General features: G+C 43.8%; 2 protein-coding genes across 2 annotated transcripts; one reads left to right on the top strand and one right to left on the bottom strand.

Annotated features, from left to right (window-relative positions):
- Positions 1–10,111: 10,111 nt before the first annotated feature.
- Positions 10,112–12,404, top strand: LOC125524073 (31 kDa ribonucleoprotein, chloroplastic-like). The gene is made up of 4 exons (XM_048689143.1): positions 10,112–10,576; positions 11,046–11,147; positions 11,530–11,811; positions 12,060–12,404. The coding sequence occupies exons 1-4, from the start codon at positions 10,172–10,174 to the stop codon at positions 12,120–12,122; spliced, it is 852 nt and encodes a 283-aa protein (XP_048545100.1). The 5' UTR covers positions 10,112–10,171; the 3' UTR covers positions 12,123–12,404.
- Positions 12,405–12,638: 234 nt separating this feature from the next.
- On the bottom strand, positions 12,639–16,075 carry LOC125524072 (protein-L-isoaspartate O-methyltransferase-like). Its single transcript, XM_048689142.1, has 4 exons — positions 15,835–16,075; positions 14,827–15,100; positions 14,301–14,465; positions 12,639–13,067 (listed from the first exon to the last, which is right to left on the bottom strand). The coding sequence occupies exons 1-4, from the start codon at positions 16,015–16,017 to the stop codon at positions 12,817–12,819; spliced, it is 873 nt and encodes a 290-aa protein (XP_048545099.1). The 5' UTR covers positions 16,018–16,075; the 3' UTR covers positions 12,639–12,816.
- Between the last annotated feature and the right edge of the window lie 636 nt (positions 16,076–16,711).

Raw genomic sequence — 16,711 nt, 5'->3', positions numbered from 1 at the left:
ATTTAAGCAAGGGACTGGGCATCCCGGTTACCAGCCATTTTCTCGTGAATGAGGAGCGGCGTCCACTCCTCTTGAGAATAACCCACCTAGCATGGAAGATATAGGCAACCCTAGTTGATACATGAGCTATTCGAGCATACAAGACAGAATTTCATTTGAAGGTTTAGAGTTTGGCACATACAAATTTACTTGGAACGGCAGGTAGATACCGCTTATAGGAAGGTATGGTGGACTCATATGGAATAACTTTTGGGGTTTATGGAAGTGGATGCACAAGCAGTATTCCCGCTTAGTACAAGTGAAGGCTAGAAAGAGACTGGGAAGCGACCAGCTAGAGAGCGACAACAGTCATGAACATGCATTAAAATTAATCAACACTGGGTGCAAGCATGAGTAGGATATAATTCACCATGAACATAAATAACAAGAGAATAAAGTTTCTACGATCTGATCGCGGAGGCAAATATTTGAGTTACGAGTTTGGCCTTCAGTTGAAACAATGTGCAATAGTTTCACAAACTCATGCCACCAGGAACACCATAGCATAATGGTGTGTCCGAACATCGTAACGTACTTTATTAGATATGATGCGATTTATGATGTCTCTTACCGATTTACCACTATTGTTTTGGGGTTATGCATTAGAGATAGCTGCATTCACATTAAATAGGGCACCATCTAAATCTGTTGAGACGAGACCATATGAACTGTGGTTTAGCAAGAAACCTAAGCTGTCATTTCTTAAAGTTTGGGGTTGTGATGCTTATGTGAAAAAGTTTCAAACTGATAAGCTCGAACCCAAATCGGAGAAGTGTGTCTTCATAGGATACCCAAAAGAAACTATTGGGTACACCTTATATCACAGATCCGAAGGCGAGATATTTGTTGCTAAGAATGGATCCTTTCTAGAGAATGAGTTTCTCTTGAAAGAAGTGGGTGGGAGGAAAGTAGAACTTGATGAGGTAACCGTACCTTCTCTCGAATTGGAAAGTAGTTCATCAGAGAAATTTGTTCATGTGATGCCTACACCAACTAGAGTGGAAGTTAATGATGATGATCATGAAACTTCAGATCAAGTTACTACAGAAATTCATAGGTCAACCAGAGCACGATCCGCACCAGAGTGGTACGGTAATCCTGTACTGGAAGTCATGTTACTAGACAATGATGAACTTACGAACTATGAGGAAGCGATGATGAGCCCAGATTCCGCAAAATGCCTTGAGGCCATGAAATCTGAGATGGGATCCATGTGTGAGAACAAAGTATGGATTTTGGTGGACTTGCCCAATGATCGGCAAGCCATAGAGAATAAATGGATCTTCAAGAGGAAGACGGACGCTGATATAGTGTTACTATCCACAAAGCTCGAATTGTCGAAAAATAGTTTTTGACAAGTTCAAGGTGTTGACTACGATGAGATTTTCTCATTCATAGCGATGCTTAAGTCTGTCCGAATCATGTTAGCAAATTGCCACATTTTATGAAATCTGGCAAATGGATATCAAAACTACATTCCTTAATGGATTTCTTAAAGAAGAGTTGTATATGATGCAACCAGAAGGTTTTGTCAATCCTAAAGGTGCTAACAAAATGTGCAAGCTCCAACGATCCATCTATGGACTGGTGCAAGCATCTCAGCGTTGGAATATACGCTTTGATAAGTTGATCAAAGCATATAGTTTTATTTAGACTTGCGCTAAAGCCTGTATTTACAAGAAAGTGAGTGGGAGCACTACAGCCTTTCTAATAAGTATATGTGAATGACATATTGTTGATCGGAAATGATGTAAATTTTTTTGGAAAGCATAAAGGAGTGTTCGAAAGGAGTTTTTCAAAGAAAGACCTTGGTGAAGCTGCTTACATATTGAGCATCAAGATCTACAGATATAGATCAAGACGCTTGATAATTTTTTTTCAATGAGTACATACCTTGACAAGTTTTTTAAGTAGTTCAAAATGGAACAGTCAAAGAAGGAGTTATTGCCTATGTTGCAAGGTATGAAGTTGAGTAAAGACTCAAAACCCGACCACGGTAGAAAATAGAAAGAGAATGAAAAGTCATTCACTATGCCTGAGTCATAGTTTCTATAAAGTATGCTATGATGTGTACCAAACCTATTGTGTACCTTGCCATGAGTTTGGCAAGGGGGTACGATATTGATCCAGGAGAATATCACTTGACAGTGGTCAAAATTGTCCTTAGAAGACTAAGGAGATATTTCTCGGTAATGGAGGTGATAAAGAGTTCGTCGTAAAGAGTTACATCGATGCAAGCCTTTACACCGATCTAGATGACTCTAAGTCTCGATCTAGATACATATTGAAAATGGGAGCGATTAGCTAGAGTAGCTCCGTGCAGAGCATTGTAGATGTAGAAAATTTGCAAAATACATATGGCTTTGAATGTGGCAGGCCCGTTGACTAAACTTCTCTCAAAAGCAAAACATGATCACTCTTTGGGTGTTAATCACATAGCAATGTGAATTAGGTTATTGACTCAAGTAAACCCTTTGGGTATTAGTCACATGGAGATGTGAACTAATCACATAAAGATGTGAACTATTGGTGTGAAATCACATGATGATGTGGACTAGATTATTGACTCTAGTGCAAGTGGGAGACTGAAGGAAATATGCCCTAGAGGCAATAATAAAGTTGTTATTTATATTTCCTTATATCATGATAAATGTTTATTATTCATGCTAGAGTTTTATTAACCAGAAACTTAGTACATGTGTGAATACATAGACAAACAGAGTGTCACTAGTATGCCTCTACTTGACTAGCTCGTTAATCAAAGATGGTTAAGTTTCCTAGCCATGGACAAGAGTTGTCATTTGATGAATGGGATCACATCATTAGAGAATGATGTGATTGACTAGACCCATCCATTAGCTTAGCACTATGATCGTTTAGTTTATTGCTATTGCTTTGTTCATAACTTATACATGTTCCTATGACTATGAGATTATGCAACTCCCGAATACCGGAGGAACACTTAGTGTGCTATCAAACGTCACAACGTAACTGGGTGATTATAAAGATGCTCTACAGGTGTCTCTGATGGTGTTTGTTGAGTTGGCATAGGTCGAGATTAGGATTTGTCACTCCGATTGTCGGAGAGGTATCTCTGGGCCCTCTCGGTAATGCACACCACTATAAGCCTTGCAAGCAATGTGACTAATGAGTTAGTTACGGAATGATGCATTACGGAACGAGTAAAGAGACTTGCCAGTAACGAGATTGAACTAGGTATTGAGATACCGACGGTTGAATGTCGGGCAAGTAACATACCAATGATAAAGGGAACAACGTATGTTGTTATGCGGTTTGACCGATAAAGATCTTCGTAGAATATGTAGGAACCAATGTGAGCATCTAGGTTCCGCTATTGGTTATTGACCGGAGATGAGTCTTGGTCATGTCTACATAGTTGTCGAACCCGTAGGGTCCGCATGCTTAACATTCGATGACGATCGGTATTATGAGTTTATGTGTTTTGATATACCGAAGGTAGTTTGGAGTCCCGGATGTGATCACGGACATGACGAGGAATCTCGAAATGGTCGAGACATAAAGATCGATATATTGGAAGGCTATGTTTGGACACCGAAAGGGTTCCGGATGAGTTTGGGCAGTTACCGGAGTATCAGGGGGTTACCGGAACCCCCCAGGGAGTCAATGGGCCTTATTAGGCCTTAGTGGGAGAATGGAGGAGGCGGCCAGGTGGAGGGCGCGCCCCCCAAGCCCAATCCGAATTGGGCGGGGGCCGCCCCCCTTTCCTTCCCTCTCTCTTCCTCTTCCTTCTTCTCCTACTCCAACTAGGGAAAAGGGGGAAACCTACTCCTACTAGGAGTAGGACTCCCCCTTGGGCGTGCCATAGAGAGGGACGTCCCTCCCCTCCTCCCCTCCTTTATATACGGGGGAGGGGGGCACCCCATAGACACACAAGTTGACGGTTGTCTTAGCCATGTGCAGTGCCGCCCTCCACAGATTTCCACTTCAGTCATATCGTTGTAGTGCTTAGGCGAAGCCCTGCGTCGGTAACTTCATCATCACCGTCATCACGCCGTCGTGCTGACGAAAATCTCCCTCAGCCTCAACTAGATCAAGAGTACGAGGGACGTCACCGAGCTGACCGTGTGCAGATCGCGGAGGTGCTGTGCGTTCGGTACTTGGATAGGTTGGATCGCGAAGACGTTCGACTACATCAACCGAGTTACTAAATGCTTCCGCTTTCGGTCTATGAGGGTACGTAGACACACTCTCCCCGCTCGTTGCTATGCATCACCTAGATGGATCTTGCGTGTGCGTAGGAATATTTTTGAAATTACTACATTCCCCAACACGGGGCAGAATCCCGTTGACGGCGACGGAAACCAATGGCGGGAGGTTGCTGGCGACGAGGAGACGATCTGGAGACCTGAGGCGGCAGAGCAGGACACGCGCGGGTTGAGGAGGTTTGAAGAAATTTCCAAAATCTCACCCGTGGGTATATATATCCTGACCCTGTCGGTGTGACCGAGTGTAACAACTCGGTGGCACCGAGATGCAGAATCACAAGCGGTTACTGCAACTCGGCATGACCGAAAAGTTCAAATCGGTTGCACCGAGATTGAAAACCTAGATCAACTCAATGAACTCGGTGTGAACGAAACGGATGGATCGGTCAGACCGAAATGCACAAAGAGGTTTTGGAAGTTTAAGTCTATGACGAATCGGGGACTCCGAGTGCTCCTCACACAGAGTGGTTCGAATCTGACTTGATCAAAATTTGTAATGTAGCATGAATAGAGTTTGAGAGGAGAAAAGCATAGATAGATATAGGAGGTTCTTAGGCATTCTTGTCCATCCACTTGGCAAAAGAGAAAGAGCCAAACAATCAAAACAACAAGTGGATGTCCTTGAATGAGTAAAATATGCAACCAACATGCTCACACAATAAAATGGCAGATGAAATATGTGTCATAGCATGCACAAACACTCTAGCATCTATCAAGCAATTGGCGATGACTAGGTCATCTATATATGAGTATATTGACTTAGGAGTCAAATGAGAACATTTGATCGTAGGTCATACTCATCGTTTAAGCACAAGTGGGGTTACCACTTTTACATAAAGAATTATTGTGTTCACACCATTAGAGTTGCTTTTAGCTCAATTGATTAGAGTAAAGCTCCCCTAGATGTGATATCCCTCCTAAGAGGGATGAACTAACCTTGGGTTTTTTCGACGATCACTTCATGTGGGTGTTGAAGATGTGGATGCTCAACGTTGATGTAGATCATTTGGAGCAATCCATTGGAGTAAGTTGCACTTTCAATACCTACACGGATTAGTCCCATAAGGAACAAACAAGGATATCCATAGACATAGAGTGATGTTCACACAAGTTGATGTCCATGAAGGCAATAGGTTACCTTGTCCCTTATCTTACCAACAAGAGGGTTTGTGACTCCTTGAACTAGTGCAAGATGTAGAAGTTGTTTGCACTTTTTCTCGCCAAAAATGATATGAGTGAAGTATGTTGGCGGAGTCACCCTCAAGAACTCTCTATTTCTTCTTCTTCGGGATCCACATCATCTTGATGGGAATCCTTGGAGTTGTAGTCGTACTTGATGAAGTAGAACTTGATGTAGTCTTGGGAACCCACTTGACCAAGGCCTTAGGAGCTTCTTCAAACGCATCAATCTCCTCTTGAAGCTTGTCCTTGCCTTCTTGCTTGTGGTCTTGTGGTGGAAGATCATCTTGAGCTTGTGTCCCTTGGAAGGAAGTAGGATCATACTTCTCTTGTTGAGGAACAAACTTTGTCTTGGGGTATTGATCTTCTTCCCACTCAACTCCATTGGCATTGAACTTTCGTTCAAAACCAATACCTTGATTCTTCCGGTGCCTTCCTTGCTTGCGTACAATTTCCTCAAATTGCTTACTCCCGGCAAGGCTCTTGTAAACACCTTTCTCTATAATTCCCTTCAATAAGCTATTTTCTTGCTCAAGTGTAACTTGGTTAAGACAATCATTAGTGGAATCAAGAGAACTACTAGAAGCAACAACATTGGATTTAACATGATTATTGTTACTACTAGAAGAAGAATCATTCTTACTCTTGTTGCTAGATTTTAACTTGTGGCATGTAAGTAGACAAGAGTAAACGCTTGGCAATGTAAGAATAACTTTTCTTGCGAAGATCATCATTGATTGCTTTTAAAAACCCATGCTCTTCCTCAAGGTTGAGCTTTTCGAAGCGTAATTTCTCATGAGTCTTTAAAAGCTCTCGATGATTTTCCAAGGTAGTTTCATGAGCTAACTTAAGAGTGTTTAGGTCTTTAGTTAGACGCTCAATCTCCTTCTTATCATCATCATTCGTTTTATCTTGATTAGCATGATTAATAGCAAATTTATCATAGTTTTCATCACTAGAGTTGTCAATAAGTAGATCATCATCACCTAGCAAATCATCTTCATCACTATTGAAATCAACATACTCGGGGTGTGATACCTTTGGGCCTTTAGCCATGAAGCATCTTCCAATTCCTTCATTTGGTGAGTCAAATATGTCATAGGAGTTGGTTGACACAAGTGCTAGACCGGCAACACCTTCATCTTGAGTATATTCGGAGTCAGAGTGATAACTTCTCTCGGAGTGATTGTCGGAGTCAGAGTCGGATACCCATTCACCAACATGAGCTTGATGTCTTCATTTTGTGTAGCTTCTTGATGATTTGTCCTTCCTTTCTGAATCCTTGCTTCTCCATGATGTTCTCCGTTCATAATGATCATCTCTACTCCTTCTTTCTCTTGGTGGTGATTCTTCTCTTCTACTTCTCCTTTTGGGTGAATCTTCTCTTCTTTGTAGGGGGTCGTATACTCATTGGAGTAGTGTCCAGGTCTTCCACAATTATAGCAATTTCGTTCATGACTCGAAGATCTTTTGTCATTGTAGGACCTTGACTTGTTGTGAAGCTCTTCCTTATCCTTGAGTGACATCTCATGAGCAGCAATTCTTCCAATGACTTCTGTTGGCTTGAGATCTTTGTAGTTGGGCATCATTTGGATCAATGTGCACATGGTATCATATTTTCCATCAAAGGCTCTTAGGATCTTCTTGATGATGAATCTATCGGTCATCTCTTCACTTCCTAAGCCGGCAATCTCATTTGTGATGAGAGCAAGCCTAGAGTACATTTCGGTGACACCTTCACCATCCTTCATTTTGAACTTGTCAAGTTGACTTTGAAGCACATCCAATTTTGATTCCTTGACGGAGTCGGTACCCTCATGCATATCAATCAAAGTATCCCAAATTTCCTTTGCATTCTCAAGACGGCTGATTTTGTTGAATTCTTCGGGGCACAATCCGTTGAAGAGGATATCGCCAGCTTGAGCGTTGTATTGCAGCATCTTCAACTCTTCCGCGGTAGCTTCACGGTTCGGTTCTCTCCCATCAAAGAATTCACCTTGCAAGCTAATACACACAATAGCCCAAACGGCGGGGTTATGTCCAAGAATATGCATTCTCATCTTATGCTTCCAACTAGCAAAATTAGTACCATCAAAGTAAGGACCTCTACGGTGGTAATTTCCCTCGCTAGACGCCATACTCTCCTAGGTTGTGAAACCAAGGCTATGATCACCAAAGCTATGGAAATCAAGGCAAATGGAGACCAAAGCACTGATACCACTTCTAGGATCGAAAGTATGTCTAGAGGGGGGGTGATTAGACTACTTGACCAAATAAAAATCTAGCCTTTTCCTAATTTTAAGTCTTGGCTGATTTTATCAACTTAGCACAAGTCAAGCAATCAATCTACACATGCAAGTCTAAGAGTATAGCAGCGAAGTGTAATACATTTGCATATGAAGGTAAAGGGAGGAGTTTGGAGGGAGAAAACGCAATGTAGACACAGAGATTTTTGGCGTGGTTCCGATAGGTGGTGCTATCGTACATCCACATTGATGGAGACTTCAACCCATGAAGGGTAACGGTTGCGCGAGTCCACGAAGGGCTCCACCCACGAAGGGTCCACGAAGAAGCAACCTTGTCTATCCCACCATGGCCATCGCCCATGAAGGACTTGCCTCACTAGGGTAGATCTTCATGAAGTAGGCGATCTCCTTGCCCGTACAAACTCCTTGGTTCAACTCCACAATCTTGTCGGAGGCTCCCAAGTGGCACCTAACCAATCTAGGAGACACCACTCTCCAAAAGGTAATATATGGTGTGTTGATGATGAACTCCTTGCTCTTGTGCTTCAAATAATAGTCTCTCCAACACTCAACTCTCTCTCACAGATTTGGATTTGGTGGAAATATGATTTGAGTGGAAAGCAACTTGGGGAAGGCTATAGATCAAGATTCATATGGTTGGAATGGAATATCTTGGTCTCAACACATGAGTAGGTGGTTCTTTCTCAGAAAATGAATACTGGAAGTGTAGGCACGTTCTGATGGCTCTCCTTGCTAATGAAGGAAGGGTGGAGGGGTATATATAGCCTCCACACAAAATCTAACCGTTACACACAATTTACCAAACTCGGTGGGACCGAATCAGAAAACTCGGTCAGACCGATTCAGTTCAAAATGTGAATGTTAGACTTTTCGGTGGGACCGGCATGTCAACTCGGTGGGGCCGATTTCATTAGGGTTAGGGCATAACGTAATCTAGGTGAGACCGATTACACAAACTCGGTGGGACCGATTTTGGTAATAAGCTAACCAGAGAGTTGGTCAGGCAAACTCGGTGGGACCGATTCGCTCATTTCGGTAAGACCAAAACATTACAAAAGGGAAATAGAAAGTTTGCATTGCGAACTCGGTGGGACCGATCGCTCATCTCGGTTGGACCGAGACGTTACGAAGGGAAATAGAGAGTTTGCAATCTCATCTCGGTGAGACCGAGATCTCTATCGATGAGAACGAGATGACTAGAGTTTCTGGCAGTGGCTATGTCAAGTGAACTTGGTGGCGCCGAATAAAACATTTTGGTGGGGCCGAGTTTGACTTTTGGTTTGGGACATATGTGGATATGAGAAAGTGGTTGAGGTTTTTGGAGCATATCACTAAGCATTTTGAGCAAGTAAGTCATTAAGCAACACCTCATCCCTTTTAATAGTATTGGCTTTTCCTATGGACTCAATGTGATATTGGATCACTAAAATGAAAATGTAGAGTCTTGAGCTCGAGTCAATGTGTGTTTTTAGCATTTTAAGGGGTCCACATTCTTAATTCATGCCATACCAATCATTGAACTTTCTGAAATGGTCATCTTGAAATGGTATTAGTTCAATGAGCTATATGTTGTTAGTAATTACCAAAACCACCCAGGGATAGTTGCACTTTCAATTGCTGAAAGGCACGGTCGTGCCTCTTGTAAAAGAAAAACTGTGCCTCTCGCGGAAGAAAAAACACATTTTTTCGTGCCTCTCACGGAAGAAAAAAACACATTTTTATGCCTCTTTTTTTACCTCTCGCGGAAGCAAAACTGTATCTCTTGTGGAAGCAAATCCGTGCCTCTTGCCAAAGGAGAAAAAAATACACATTTTTTTCGTTTCCATGGTCATGTCTCTCGCGGAAGTAAAATCGTGCGTCTCATAGAACAAAAAAACATGTTTTTTCACACAATTTTTTCCTAATATTTTTGTTCAAAAGTTAAGTAAGACTGGTGGAAAACAGAAAAGCCTAAAAAATCAGAAAAAGTTATGTAAAAAACCGAAAACACGTGTGAAAAAATATCGAAAAGGACACCCAAAACGCGAAACATGACAGCGGCTGAGAGCGCGTCACAACCCGAAGTTACTCTTGTAGGTTTCCGAATGAGCATTAGTTAGTTTTTTTAGGGTAACTCGTTAGTTAGTTGCTCTCGCCAAACAGGGGCAACCATCGTATAGGGATCTATTTTTTTGAGGGAAGTATAGGGCTCTTCTTGGACTTATTGTGTATAGGGCTTTTCTTTTTAAGAAAATATTCTGTTAGGGCTAGTTTGACATATTTGTCATTTGGGGGCCAAGACTAAGAACAATCCAAAGGCTCACAAGAAAGCCCGCGGGAAGCCCATCAAAGCCGACAAATACCCAGCGCGGCGTGTATAAAAAAGCGAATTCGGAGGACGGAGCACCTCAAGCTCAAATCCCTTCCCCTCCTCGCGTGCCCTCCCTTATCCCCTTCACCATGGCCACCTCCGCCATGACACTCGCCATGGCCGCGGCCACGGACGCCTCCCTCTTTCACCCCACGTTCCTCTCCCAACACAAGCTCGCCCCGGCGGCCGCCTTCCTCCCACTCATTTTCTCTCGCGCGCCGCTCCTCCGCTCCACCCGCCCCCGCGCCCCCCTTACGCCCCTCGTCGCCTCCTCCGACGCCGCCGAGGCGGGCCTCGACTGGGCCGACGCGGAGGAAGCCGAAGAGACGGTGGCGGAGGAGGAGCCCGCGGTGGCGGCCTCCGGTGGGGATGCGGGGTACGCAGCCGAGCCTCCCGAGGAGGCTAAGGTGTACGTCGGGAACCTGCCGTATGATGTGGACAGCGAGCGGCTCGCCCAGCTCTTCGACCAGGCCGGCGTCGTCGAGGTCGCCGAGGTGAGCCTACCGCTGCAACACCTAAAATAATTACCGGTTAAATTAATAACAGCAACGCGTAAGTACGATTTCGCCCCGTTAATACCATTTTGGTACCTGCACTAGTTCGGGACTGTTTGTGTAATCCGATGTTAATTTGAGTGGTAAGCATATCACTGCATATCAAAATACTCTTGAGTATTTTGATAACTGATGCAATTTTAGGGTAGCTTCCACTGTTAATTGTAGTCTCTGTTTGTTGCCATCCCATCTTCCTAGTTGCAAGAAACGACTTGTTTTAAGTTTCCCTGTTGGCGTGAGTCCTGTTTTTCTTTTCATTCATGTTCTTCTGTTGTCTATTGTCGAACCTTGTAGTAATTGCATTATTTATATAAGGCTTGAGAATTGTAGTGTCTGATATTATTTGTATAAATGGGTGTGCAGTGCTCGATTGATTTTCTTATTTTGACCTTGCTTTGTTCAACTCCAGGTCATTTACAACAGAGAGTCAGGCCAGAGCCGTGGATTTGGATTTGTTACCATGAGTACTATTGAGGAAGCTGACAAAGCCATCGAGACGTTCAACCGCTACGTGAGTGCATATCAATCTTCTCATTGCTTTTTAGTTCTTTGAATTGTTTAGAGTTCACAGATAATCAAATTTTGTTTCATACTCCGACTTGAACATATGAAATTGTTTAGAGTATTTTTCATCACTTGCTTGTCTTCAAGTTATTTATATATGTTGCCATTACACAAGAAATTGGATGTTATCACCTTGAGACGACTTGAACATATCACTTGATAAAAACGGATTATTATCACCTTGACTGGCATGTATCCCTTATTCCGTGTCTTAGATCGCACATCATGTTTGATGAACAGCTAAGTGCAGTACACCTGAAAATAGTACAACATGATGTATAAGTTGCACGTTGTGCTGAGTAGCTGGCTGATTACCTTCTGTTTAACAGGACATCAGCGGAAGGCTTCTGAACGTAAACAGGGCAGCTCAAAGGGGCTCCCGTGTTGAGAGACCTCCTCGACAGTTTGCATCCTCTTTCAGGGCTTATGTTGGTAACCTGCCATGGCAAGCGGAAGACTCTAGGTTGGTGCAATTGTTCAGCGAGCATGGGGAAGTAGTTAACGCTACAGTTGTGTACGACAGAGAAACTGGGCGTTCACGAGGATTTGGTTTTGTAACTATGGCTTCAAAGGAAGATCTTGACAGTGCTATTTCAGCGCTTGATGGACAGGTGAGAACATCGTCAGCATAACTATTATCATTTTCATAAACTACTCCCTCCGTCCCATAATGTAAGATGTTTTTCAACACTAGTGTAGTGTCAGAAAACATCTTACATTATGGGACGGAGGGAGTACATAACAGCACGACTGCAACATGGAGCAACTAATTTCTCCAGAATTGTCGACTATCATAGTGTGTATGGCAAACATTGAAGGTTCCAAACGGATGCTAATTTGTTGTTGTTATGAACTCTAGGAGATGGATGGCCGCCCACTCCGAGTGAACGTTGCCGCGGAGCGACCGCAGCGAGGGTTCTGATGCAGAGGAGAGCGGGTGTTTCTTTTGGACACACGAGAACAACACTGCTGAAATGTTACTGCGGAAGACTGAAGCATGTCACCACTTAAAAATCCTGCACTGGCCTCCTGATGTTGGGCTATCTCCTCCCATCCCATATTCTTTTTTCATGCTTCCGTTTGCTGTTGATGTCATCATGTTACTTTCTTGTCAACACCGTAAGTTCAACTTTTCAAGTAGGCTACTGTAATGATGTCCTAGTGTTCTCATGATAATCGAAGAAGGTTTTGTTGGTAATGCTAATAAGATATGTATGCAAAGGGCAGACTGCACGGCAGCGTTGTTTACTTTTGCAATTACATTCGCCTTGCAACCTGACATTTCTCACAGAACCAAAGATATGTTGGGTCGCTCGAATTTACAGGCACGTTAACATATGCCAACCCAAGTTGCCAGTGACAAGAGAATAACATTGTGAGAGCAGTTCCAACGAGAAAGCATGCTTCACGCTCACAGATGCTAGCAGATACAAAAAGATGGTCAAACACAAACACACACTTCAATACTTTGATGAAGTACCAGTATCCTACATTGCCATGAATCCCAGCGTTTTACAACGACAGCTTGGTAGATTTTATGTCCAATCATAACGCCTTGATAATGAGGTTTTAGGTTCACACATTGAAGATAGCATTTGGTTGGCAGGATGCTGTGATCAATTTGAGTGCAACTGGGCATCCTTACTGGTGAGAGGCACATAGCGCACAGACGTCTCGTCTCTTATGCTGACACCGCCGTCTGGCTTCTTCTCAACCACCTTCAGCTCCTGGAAGATGGTCCCAACCGGGATCACCATTCTGCCACCAGGCTTCAGCTGCTCGATTAACGCCTCTGGAATCTGCGGTGCTGCAGCTCCGACATGGATGCAGTCATATGGTGCAAGCTCGGGCCAGCCTTCCCTACCATCTGCATCAGTTGCAAACACTATAGTTTGAGATACACCGTAGTAATATGGGCACAATTACTAAGGGATTCCATCAAAAGGAGAAGCATACACATAAAACAAATGGAGAGGGAACAACTGTATGGTATGGTGAAACAACAGACTCACTTTTCTCTTCTCTTCTCTACTTTATTTTTTACTTAAAAAATAAGTAGTGTTCCTTTTCCTGCCATGCAGAACTCTTTGTCAACCGGTTCCCCCCTCTCACCACGTCTCTTTATCGATTTTTTTTCATCCAGCCGGTTTGTTTTTCACCATGCCATATTTGACCGCACCTTCCCAGTACACCGCTCAATCACATTAATTTACTTACCTTTTGCACCAATTCCACCTTAGTTTACTTACCAAACTTCTCATAAAACTATAAGGTAACTCTTGGGCAGGATTTGATGAACATTTAGGGCCTCTTTGATTCACACGATTCTGAAAAATACTCCCTTCATTCCAAAATATAGTGTGCCTGCGCTTCCCGAGGTCCAACTTTGACCATAAATTTAACCAACGAGACCAACTGCGGCGGGAGAAAAAATTATATAATTGAAAACTTCTTTCAAATACGAATTCACTGATATAATTTTTGCTCCCGCCGCAATCGGTCTTGGTAGTTAAATTTACGGTCAAAGTTGAAGCACGTGGATAGAGGAAGCACTACATTGTGGAATGGAGGGAGTAAAAAGTATAGGATTGAAGTGGCATATCCACTTAAATCCAATAGTACAAAAGAGGTTGGAGTGGATGTTAGATTTCCTATTAAATGTAGTACAGAAGATTCCATACGAAAAATTGCTATGGAATCCAATCCTATGAATCAAAGGACCAACGTAGAAAATATTCCTAAGGACTTCAATCCTCCAAAAATCCTATAGAATTCTTTTGAATCAAAGGAGCCCTTAGTTGGACAATCACATTAATATGGGCAGATAAATCACGAGCTAACGTACTAGAATATATATCCCGTTGCAACGTTTGTGCATTGTCCTAGTTGAAGAATAAAATACTAGCTTGTTACTATGTTAACCCCAACTGAAATAAGCACCCCATGTAGGATATAGCTGAAGAAATCCTCATATCAAATTTGTACATATACAAAACCTGATAATTAGTCTGTATGCCCATCTAAACATGGTTCTAAAAATAGTACTTGCCATGACGGAAGCAAAGTAGATGACTAAAAATGTTAGACTTGGTCTACTTACCAGCAATATGAATACTGAGGGATCCATCATTCAGCTGTGGGGCTGCTGCACTTTTCTTGATGTTTTCAGTAGAAGAAGCAACCAACTCTGGTATGTGTTCAACACCAACTGCTCGTCCTCCCGGTCCAACCATAAGTGCAAAGCAAGCTGTTAGGTACCCAGTGCCTGTCAATTTACCAATACTAGCCAGTGAGTTTAGGACCAAGGTATTAAGCATTTCGGCCACTAAAACAAGCTAGTATTATCATTCGGTCAGAAGGAAATGATCTGACAGATATCAGCATTACTACAAAATCTTCAAAGTTTAGTGTTAAAAGGTGTGGATGACATGCCGGCGAAATGCCTGCCATATGTTTTCTTAGGTATGCCTCTCATACTGTTTTGACAGACTTCATTGCATTCTAAACTTTAAAGATACAGGTTGTTAAATTTGTGGAATGACATCAGGCACGAACATCACCTTACGCTGCCATACAAATTCAGATATTTCAGTTGAACAGATTGAACATACTCAAGTCTTCCATACCTGATCCAACATCTAGAGCTCGCATACCAGGCTGCAGATGATCCTCCAGGAGCTCCAGGCAAGCAGCATGCATGTGAGGCGCAGATATGGTTGCATTGTAGCCAATTGCCATTGGGCTATCAAAATAGGGAGAACCACCCGGAGGCACAAACAGCCCCCTATCGATGGTCTCCATGACCTCCGCAACTTTGGTCGATTTGATTACCCCATATCTCTGCAGTTGCTCAACCATGGCCTTGTTCTTGTCGCTAGCTCCGCTCGACCACAGTCCATGCTATCACAGTGTCCCCACCAGCAGAAATAATGAAACGCATATAATTAGTCGACTTTGCCACTCTAAATGGTGTCAAATTCAGTGAACGAAACTGGTTCCCTATGATTGACAAATTAAATAAAGTTTATATGGATCATGCCATAAGAGAACAATCTTAACTCGCTTGCACCATGGTAGTTGAAAATGTTTACCAAGCAGATGCTTGGAATAGCCTAGCAGCCTGGCGGTCTTTCCATTTGGATGATTCCCACCATCCACATTTCGAGCCTCAAAAATGATCATCACACTTAAAAGATGGAGACTACGGGTCCAAAGGGTCTCAGTGGGATCCAACCAAAGCCCCTCAGCCAGATGATCTCATCAAATAACAAATATATGTACGCAAGGAAGTTGGCACTGCGACAACCAAACCATGTGCTCTAACAATTTTCCTCCAATTAGAACTCTAATTCTGCTTCTTCGATCGGACCCCCCCCCCCCCCCCACCCCCCCCCCCCCCCCCCCCCCCCCCCCCCCCCCCCCCCCCCCCCCCCCCCCCCCCCCCCCCCCCCCCCCCCCCCCCCCCCCCCCCCCCCCCCCCCCCCCCCCCCCCCCCCCCCCCCCCCCCCCCCCCCCCCCCCCGCCCCCCCCGATCAAAACTAACCAGCCAGCTACAGCTACAGCGCAATCAGACGATTCCAGGAAGAACTTACGGAGCGGGGCGAGGAGAAACAGGAGAAGATGGAGCGTTGTACCTCCATGGCGAGGAACTCTTGATGCGGAGAGGCTCTGCAGCTGGAGGAAGAAGTCGCTACGCTGCTGCAGTGAGGAGAGGCGGCTTGGAGGCGGTGGATGCTCGTCGGCCGGTCGCCGCGGTGCGCCAGGAAACAGGACCGGAATCTTTCCCGTAACAACAGGATGGCTCGCCTCTTGCTCATCTCTTCTTCTTTTTTCTTTTTATTTAAGAATAATATTGCTCATCTTTTTTTTATTGAGAAATTCTTGCTCATCTCTTCTATATCACAGCTTGGCTTGGCGAATGATTGGGCTGGAATGGCCCCATGACTTTGGGCTTATATGGGCCCGTGACGACACTGCATAGGCCATAATAAGGTCGTTCGAGAAAAAAAGAATGCCTAAAAAACAAATTTTCTTGAATTTCCATTCCCAAGGGCAAAAATTCCTCAATCCCACATCTTGCATACTGCAATAAACTTTTTCAAAATATATTTTTTGCAGGAATTTTTTAAATATTTCCACGCACATGCATATCCGTATCTGCGTTTTCAATATGTCATTTTTTTTCCTGAGCTTTTGTTTTTAAAAAAGAGTTGTTTCTGCTCCACACCAACAAACCCTGCCACCCGCTCCTCTTTCCCCCCCTCTCCACCACCGTTGGGCTAAGCCAACATGGCTAACGGCGGCGGCGAGGCCGATGCACCACACATCCACCTAGAAAGCAATCCCCATCCTCTCGCGTCCTCTTCTCCCCATCGCCATCGGTGTCCATGGCCGGCCTTATCGCGGTGCTCTAGTCCACTCACTGCCCTCATGGTCGATGGCGTGCCTATTCGAGTCCCCTTGGTCGTTGGTTCAAATTTGACCGCCGCGTCGTCGAATATTCCAGCCATT

The sequence above is a fragment of the Triticum urartu genome, chromosome 7 (genome assembly GCF_003073215.2).
Source record: "Triticum urartu cultivar G1812 chromosome 7, Tu2.1, whole genome shotgun sequence".
Taxonomy (NCBI): domain Eukaryota; kingdom Viridiplantae; phylum Streptophyta; class Magnoliopsida; order Poales; family Poaceae; genus Triticum; species Triticum urartu.
This window is presented reverse-complemented; position numbering and strand designations above follow the sequence as displayed.

What these genes read in the sequence shown, in the direction of transcription:
- LOC125524073 (XM_048689143.1), top strand. Translation starts at nt 10,172, where the DNA reads ATGGCCACCTCCGCCATGACACTCGCCATGGCCGCGGCCACGGACGCC. An exon ending in GCGTCGTCGAGGTCGCCGAG is followed by an intron (nt 10,577 to 11,045) that starts GTGAGCCTACCG and finishes GTTCAACTCCAG; the next exon opens with GTCATTTACAACAGAGAGTC. An exon ending in TCGAGACGTTCAACCGCTAC is followed by an intron (nt 11,148 to 11,529) that starts GTGAGTGCATAT and finishes TCTGTTTAACAG; the next exon opens with GACATCAGCGGAAGGCTTCT.
- LOC125524072 (XM_048689142.1), bottom strand. Translation starts at nt 16,017, where the DNA reads ATGAGCAAGAGGCGAGCCATCCTGTTGTTACGGGAAAGATTCCGGTCC. An exon ending in AGCTCTAGATGTTGGATCAG is followed by an intron (nt 14,466 to 14,826) that starts GTATGGAAGACT and finishes GTAAATTGACAG; the next exon opens with GCACTGGGTACCTAACAGCT. An exon ending in CCTCAGTATTCATATTGCTG is followed by an intron (nt 13,068 to 14,300) that starts GTAAGTAGACCA and finishes CAACTGATGCAG; the next exon opens with ATGGTAGGGAAGGCTGGCCC.